The sequence below is a fragment of the Orycteropus afer genome, unplaced genomic scaffold (genome assembly GCF_000298275.1).
Source record: "Orycteropus afer afer isolate SDZICR_OR568_19922 unplaced genomic scaffold, OryAfe1.0 scaffold00016, whole genome shotgun sequence".
NCBI classification, from domain to species: Eukaryota; Metazoa; Chordata; class Mammalia; order Tubulidentata; family Orycteropodidae; genus Orycteropus; species Orycteropus afer.
In genome coordinates, this window is record NW_006921603.1 from 22,344,278 (window position 1) to 22,352,988 (window position 8,711).

Genomic DNA, 8,711 nt, shown 5'->3' on the forward strand with positions numbered 1-8,711 from the left:
TCAAGTATAGCAGGGATTGTGGGGCTGGTGCGGGATCGGGCAGTGTTTCGTTCTGCTGTGCATGGGGTTACTACGAGTTGGAAATGACTCGACGGCACTTAACAACAACATTGTTTTTGGCCGCCCAGCATTCGTTTTCTCCTTCTTTTTACAGCTCCTCCCATTCAACTCCCAGTACCCTCATTTCCTTTGAAGAACAGATTCTCCTTTAATCTATATACACAGATGGGACTGCCAATCAGACTATGTCCCTCTCTCCATTCTATTCACCCTCAACTATCCAAAGGATGAGCATTTAACCCAAATCAGGTCAATGAGAATCCAAACCCAGAACTTTAAAAATTAAAGGTGAAAGGGTAGTTTTCTTTTGTTGGATGACAAATGTTAAGTTGGTGACTCAAGAGCTTTTCTCATCTATATTCCCCACCATATGAAGGAACAATTTGTCAAACACAAAACCCAGATGGAAATAAGAAATTGAAAGGTGGAAATAGATTCCTCAAATTCTGTCTATATTCTTGACTTTTTAGCTTGTTTTTGTGAGCTAATAAAGTTCTTTTTGATTAATTTTATACGAATATCCACTTACAATTGTCTAACACAAAGAATTTAAACATGCATAATACCTACATGACCCTTTCTTAAGTAGTCAAGATGTTTCTCCACTGCAGTCTGTAAGTAAGTGGGTACTTGGAGAATTTCCTGATGATGATCCATTAAGAAAGAAACTAATCTTGTGGCAAGAAGCTCATCAAGATCTACTTCTTCTGCACAGCATAGCACACACCGAGAAAAAGTATGTATCATCTAGAAACATTAAAAGACGTGAATTTAAAACCTAATGTTTCATATAAATCAGAGTATCAGTAATTTAGAATAGATTTATGAAGCACCAAGATAAAGTGATATGCAGATTTCAGCTTAAAAATTAATTATTATCGTTAAAAAGATAATAATGTCTGTTATGTTTGAGTCCTTTTCAAAATACTTGTTAAATATTTCCTTAATTACAAAAAGGTTTATACAAAGCCTTTGGCTTTTCTTTAGTTTTGTTACAATTCTATCAACAAACATCAGATGTTCCATTAATACCATATAGATATAAGTTGCTTAAATTTTAAGATTTTAGAGAACAACAATTTAATGCATTCATGTCACAAAAACAAGACAGGATAATATATGATATATAGAACACTTGTACTCATCAGTGGTTGCAAAGTTGGTATTACTTATCTTTTGAAACTCTAGAAATTAGTATTTAATGCTTATTTCATCAGGTTTTAAATAACAATACATAATACTTACATTGTTTAATTCCATTATAAGGAATCTTTAAATTCTGGGATAAATTTCGTGTTTCAATATTCATTGACTCTCACTCATACTCACATAACCCACTAAACACACACATATTCACCCTAAAATAATTAGAATATTAGACATTTTAAGTATTCCATGCATAGTAAATGATTATTCATATTAACTGAATTGAAATGTTTTTGGGTTTCATTCTACCTGACAGGCTTCTCTATCTCCTTCCAAGGCTCAGTCCATGGAAGAAAGTTTGTTTCATTTTTTTTTTCTACATTCTGAGCCTTGGAAAGCTCATCTACTTTTATAACTTCAATTACTATCACTATGTGGATGATTAAAAAATCTGCCTTCTGGTCACCTCTTTTCAACAGGTTCACATTTCTAACAGAATGTGGAATATAATTCATTTACATGAATGAATTATAGAACCTAGAACCTCGAACTCAAAAAGTATAAAACTAAAATTAACACCTTTTTCACATCTCTCAAAACATCTTCCTCTGCAAACTTCCCTGTGACTTTTTATGGTACCATGGTTACTCAAGAATAATTCTTTTTCTTCATATTAAGTCTGAAATTATTAAAGGATTGTCCTGAATAATGAAGGAAGGAAGAATACAGTTTAGCTCCAGATCCATCGGTGCTAAGAGAACCTCTTGTAAATTGAAACTATAATCTGAGGATGTAGCAACTCTTTAAAGGAAGAAGAAAAAAAAAAGAGATCAGAGATACTATTCCAAGGTTGAATTTCCAATTATTCCCTGCATATAAATGCTTCCACCCCTATCCTTACTAGGAGCTTGTGATTGCTTGGCAATAGTGTCTCTCAGCTTCTTGCCACAGTGACCTGCCTTCATAATCAAATACAACTTTCGTATTATTGCACTGAAACACTTTGATTTATGGTATGTGAATTTCCCATTAGTTATCTACTTTCACAGAATTAGAGTGATCTTAATATTTTCACAGTACTTACACATCACTTCTTCCCTCCACCAAACAGAATTGGCACAAGGAAATATAATGTGGTTTGACAGGCTGGGTCAATCACTAGGAAGTGATACAGAATAAGTGAAAAGGCAGAGTGCAAGGTCAAGATAAAGACCAGAATGTCAAAGTGTTTAACAGATCTGACACAAATGATTAATGCACCAATATTCTGTTGCTAACAAATGCAGAGAGACTCTCTAATGCAAGAATCTAGGATTTCAAGAATAAGACATTACTAGAGTAGTACTTTTAAATGAATTTTTTTTTTTTAGGGGGTGGGGTGGGGGGTGGGTTATACACCAGGGGTTATAGAGTAGCTTTATGTCAGGATCGACTCAATGGCAGTGGATTTACATTTTTGGGTATTCTTTCCTTAAGAAATCAACTTACCAGTGACCTTGTACCCATGGCATCATGGAGTTTGGGCATATCAACATTTTGACTCATTCGAGAAGTCATACGCATTAAAAGTTGAAGCTTTCTACGATTTGGTGGAGGAAGTAACAAGCAACATAACTGCAGAGCATTGATGGCAACCCTCTCTAAATGAGGCTGTAGCAAACCTAAAAGGTAAGTTACCAGTGAAAAACAGACAAAACAAAACAAAAAACCACCACTGATAGTAATTCATACTACAAGCATATACAGTTAGCATATAAAGAAGGCAAAACACTATTCTAGTCATTTCTTTATTTCTAGAAATTTTCATTCTTTAAATCTTGATAAGTTTCTCATGATTTTCTTCACAACCTATTTGTAAGTGTTAAAGTCCTTCACTTACACAAATAAAGTGACTCAGAATAAGTGAAATGGAAGGAAAGAAAATAAGTTGTTTTAGATAAATAGAATAAATCTTGGTTATGCCATGAGAAAAGTCTTTTAAAATAAGAGACACTTTGCTTTCAGGAGAAAAATAATAAAGCAATTTAAGAGAAGAAAAAACAGGTAAGCAAACATAGGGTTAGTAAATACTAAAAGTTAACATTTCATGCATTCAAAGCATCAACCTTACTTTGTGTGCCAGTCAATACAGTTGAAGCTGGAGAAAAAGAGTTTTCTGAAAGTTCTATTGTACTTCTGCAGAGTCTTTTACTGAATGTGGTACTATACTCTCCGGGTTGACTTTCCGTATCTGTTTGTACACTTGTGCTGCGTTGTCCAAGATGAATGATATGATTTGGTTTCATGGTAATTTCAGCCACTGGTGTATTGATATAACTATCCTTTCTTGTACTACTTCTTAAAAGCAAACTCTGAGATCTACAAAGCTGCTTTGACTTGCATTTCCCATTATATAACTCCTCTTGGTCTTGTACAGTCAAAGCAGAGGTTCTCTTAAAACCAACACAGAGGGGCTTTTGAATACTTTCCTCTGAATGAAGATTCAATAAGCGTTTAGATTCTAAAAATTGTTTATTTTTTTGTACTTCTATATTCAGAATAGATTGATGGAAGAGACTGGAGACCTCTTTACTTGAGTTGTCTGCTATATCTACAATTCCTTCCAAAGAATAGCACTTTGGTTTGATGTTAGAAGATAGAGCATACATACTACTTAAGCCTATTAAATTATGACAGCTTCCTCCCACTATGTCGTTAGCAATGACTCTTCCGTTTCTTAAATTAACTAGTTGCATTTTCTTAGCACATCTTTCTTGAAATCCTTGATCACTTATCTGTAGTTTCTCAGTAGAATCTGATTCTTCTTTGTTTTTGTCTTTATGAAGCAGACTGAGAAGAAGACACTCAGTTGATTTGAAGGAATTCAAATTGTTTAAGTGAAGGATTTTTGAAGACTGTGGATCATCTTGGATTTTATGTATCCCACTGGGTCTATCAGAAACTGTGATGTAGCCACAAACAACTACCAGGAAATGAAACAAAAATTAAGATGCAACTGTATGACAGTGGACAAAAATAAAACAAAACAATAGTAAAGTAAAAAATAAGCATGACTATAGTATATATTGTTAGTTTAGTACAAATAGCAGTTATTTAATTCAGAAGCCATTTAAATAAGACACATGCAACAAACATTCAGGTACAAACATGCAAGACTGATAAGAGGTTTTCCACTTGTGATATAAATAATGTTAAAAATTATTTCAACAGTCCAATTAAATGTGCTACACCAGAATACATTTAAATACATATGCTCTCAGTCTACAAGAACTAAATACTTCTTAATTATAAGGTAACCACAGCATCACTGAACTTTAAAGTAACTCAGTCTGTCATCTTCATATCTACCTATACATTTACATCTTTTAATTATGGAAAGCTTTAGGATTTTGATAAAATGAATTAATTAAGTGAAAATCCATACATACCCAAAATATTCACAAATAATTCATAATATTCAAAAGTAAGTAGAGGTTCAGGGAGATCTAGAAAATAATCTGCAATTGTTTTGAATACATCTCGTTCAAATCCAACATAAGTTGGGTTATTCATATCATTACATCTTGGCCCTAAAATATAGAAGACAAAACAACATCAGCAAGATATATATATACATATATATATATATACACACACATATATATACATATATATCTATAAAAAGTATGAAACTTTTATTTCATGAAGGAACTATGCTTTAACAACAAACTCTGCCATAATTTAAAATTTTACAGGGTTATGCACATCTTATTCCTTCTCATTTTCTATTCACTGGAAATCACTGTAAGCGATTACTAAAATTTTATTTTATTTTAATATTTATGTGTCTGAAAAACTGTATATAACTAAAAATTTCAAAATTTTATCATACTTTATAAAAAAGGATTAGTGAAGTCCATCTTTAATGGGACTTAATTGTAATCTGTTTTTTAAAGCAAAGACTATCTGGATAATGCAAATAATTGCTCCAAATTATCTTTTGTAAATTTACATTTTCATAAATAAATTTTGCCTGGCATGAAAGCATACCCTTAATCATTTAAAATAAAATCTTTATACTGTTTTTTTTTAGCCTAACATTACTATTAAAATAATCATGCCCATTCATTAATATCTATCTCAAAAGTAAGTTCTGGGGAGGGAGAAGGGAATGTGGAACAAAATTCAAAATCATAAAAATGATCAGGCTTGCTAGTCTGATAGAAACTGGTGCAACCTCTGAGATTGTGGCCCCTAGTCACCTTTGGGCTTGGAATTGAACTTACTCCCATGGCTTCCAGCCAAGCAATAGACAGGCCTATAAAGTGAACATTTATGTCAGGGAGTTGAACTCCTTAGAACAATCAACAATGGGAGATCAGAAGGACAACATTTGCACAGGGAAATAGCTCAGAGAGCATGAATGCAGAGGAAAGGACATAAGGTAAAGGTAACCACAGGGAGAAAGTGGGAAGAGAGCTGTTACGTTATAGGGATTGCAGTCCATGTCATGAAACAAAATATGTATGTACTGTTAAATGCAAAAGGAATTTGCTAAGTAAACTATCACCCAAACCACACACACACACACAAAGTAAGTTCTGTTCTTCTATCATAGGTGAAGAAACTAAGGGTTAGAATGTTGTTGTTGTTATGTGCCATCAAGTCGGACCTGACTCATAGCGACCCCTCCTTGGGTTTCCGAGGCAGTATCACCATGGAAGTAGATTGCCCCATCTTCCTTCCGAGGAGTGGCTGGTGGGTTTGAACCACCAGCCTTCTGGTTAGCAGTCGAGTGCCTGAGGCACTATGCTACCAGAGCTCCCATGGTAGGCACAAGGCTAGAATTAGAATTCACAGCAGTGTATAGTAAGAACAAAGCACAGGACTTTAAGATCCAACAGTATTTAAAGTGTGGAAATAGACAACATATATCAGGATCGGCCATGATGTGTCTACACATACATACAAATTCCTCTACCAGACTAGAATCTATGGTGGTGAAGCTAGGAATTTCCACATTTAATAAGCAGAAGACTCTCTAAGGCTTGTTTATTGAACTCTGGGGGAAAAAAAATACTTAGTATGTTATACTGATTACTGAGTGCTCTGTCTCACAGGATTACTGTGGAGATTAAATAAGGAGTTAAGTAAGTTTTAATACTACTCCTGGCTAAATACATCGTTATCTAATAAATTACATATTTGGTATTAGAGCTGTTACTGGACTGGGAAGAGAGGGAAGATACAAATCCCTAAAGAAGGGACATTAGAGAAATCCCTGTAAATATACTTATCTGAGTTGCTAACCAGGAGCCAAAGTATGAGAGATGGGTGTGCAGATAGAAGATATATATATATTTTTTTAAAATTTGAGTTTATTAACAAGATCTTTAACTTGATTTGATAAATAAATAATATCTGTGACTTATTCATTTTATTGCAATTAATTCTGTCATTTTGTTATATTGACATCCAGTGGACAATAAGGGAACATATCCTTAACTTGAACATTAATAACCCCATTATAGTTTTAAACATATTAATTTTTTTAAAACTAGAAGAAAATGCTTTAATTAAAACTATAACAATACAATTTAACTTTTGGTGATTTAGAAGGATATACTTTTACACATTTTTTAAAAAATTTTGAAAGTGATTAAGGTTTTATACTTGAACAAGGGTATTAAATTATAAGAATCATTTATCACTGATTACCACAGAAAAGTTTGATTGATTAAATGATAAATGATTTGCTGATTAATGACAGATCATTTTTTTTTCATAAACATAAGAGCCCCATCATGGAGTAGAGTGTTTGGAAAGTTTTATGGAATAGTAGTAAATAAAGCACCTGAATATTGAGTTCCTATACAATGGCAAGGCAATAGAGTGGGCTTCATGAGACTTCATTTCTGGCTGAATCGTTTTCACTTAAAAGCTGCTTTGCTTTGGATCTGCCATTTGAACTCTCTGGGCCTCACTGAGGCAACTGGTATCGATTATACCAAAAGCCCTGTGAACTACTCTAGCCTTGGATTTTATTATTTGTGTTACCTGAGCTATACATGATGGGCTTGAATTATTAAATTTCCTTCTGCACAGAAAATGTCAAGGGTTCTATAACACATTTCAGTACAAAGAAATATAATCAGTTCTACTAGACTTTCACTGAAACATTAAGAGAAAGGATATAGTTTAATTTTATCAGGATATCTTAATCACTTTAAGACTTTCCTTAGTTCCTGCTAAATACTATTAATATAAAATACTTCTTTGTTTAACTTACAATTTGCGAGGCACTTCATGGCAGATAATACCCAGTGAGGGAGGTCATCTAAAAAAAAAAAAAGCATTTTTAAGTAAATCACACAATTATTGTAATCGTATATTTTAAAATCTCATATTTACTATTGATAATTATATATACATATAATATATATGGTGGTGTAGTGCCTAAGGCATTTGACTGCTAACCAGAAGGTTGGTGGTTCAAACCCCCCAGCCACTGCATAGAATAAAGATTGGGCAATCTACTTCCATAAAGATTTACTGCCTCAGAAACCCAAAGGGGGTCGCTATGAGTTGGAGTTGACTCAGTGGCAGTGAGTTTGGTTTTGGTTTATATACCCACAAACATCTACCAGTGGTTTGAACCCATAAGCTGCCCCATGGGAGAAAAGACTTGCCATCAGCTGCCATAAAGATTACCACCTATGAAACTCCAGGGGCGGTTCTACTCTGTCATATAGAGTTTCTCTATGAGTTGAAATTGACTCAATGGCACACAACATAAACTACAGGGTTAAAAAGTATTGTATGCTCAATATGACATAGAATCAAGTCAATACTTTTAAATATATCTTAAAACATTTACAGACTTTGAGTTTGCCTCTTACAATGTATGAAACAACTGTTATTATTGTTAGGTGTCATCAAGTTCATTTTGACTCATAGCAATCCCAAGTACAACAGAACACTGACTAGTCCTGTGTCATCCTCACAGTCATTGCCATGCCTGAGTCTGTTATCACAGCCATTGTATCAATCCATCTTATTGAGGATCTTCCCCTTTTTCACTGACCCTCTATACCTGCATGATATCCTTCTCCAGGGACTGGTTCCTTCTGGCAATATGAACAAAGTATTTGAGACAATGTCTGGCCATTCTTGCTTCTAAGGATCAATCTGGCTGTACTTCCTCCATGACAGATTTGTTCATTCTTCTAGCAGTTGTTGGTACAGTCAATATTCTTCATGAACATCTCAATTCAAATTATGAGTACAGTAATTGTGTGATTTACTTAAAAATGCTTAAATAGTTATTCATTGTCCAGCTTTCAAATGCATATGTGCCTATTAAAAATGCCATGGCTTGGGTCAGGTGTACCTTATTCTTCAAAATGACATTTTTGCTCTTAAACACTTTAAAAAAGGTCTTGGAGCAGATCTGCCCAGTGTTGTTATGTTGTTGTTAAGTGCCGTCGAGTCGTTTCTGACTCATAGCGACCCCATGCACAGCAGAA

General features: G+C 34.0%; 1 protein-coding gene across 1 annotated transcript in view; it reads right to left on the reverse strand.

Annotated features, from left to right (window-relative positions):
* Nucleotides 1-8,711, reverse strand: part of DEPDC1 (DEP domain containing 1) — a 26,796-nt gene that overhangs the window by 3,814 nt on the left and 14,271 nt on the right. The window contains exons 6-10 of the mRNA XM_007959395.1: nucleotides 7,475-7,522; nucleotides 4,635-4,775; nucleotides 3,317-4,168; nucleotides 2,695-2,867; nucleotides 631-807 (exon numbers count right to left, since the gene is read on the reverse strand). Coding sequence (XP_007957586.1) covers nucleotides 631-807; nucleotides 2,695-2,867; nucleotides 3,317-4,168; nucleotides 4,635-4,775; nucleotides 7,475-7,522 — 1,391 coding nt within the window. The remainder of the gene's footprint in view (nucleotides 1-630; nucleotides 808-2,694; nucleotides 2,868-3,316; nucleotides 4,169-4,634; nucleotides 4,776-7,474; nucleotides 7,523-8,711) is intronic.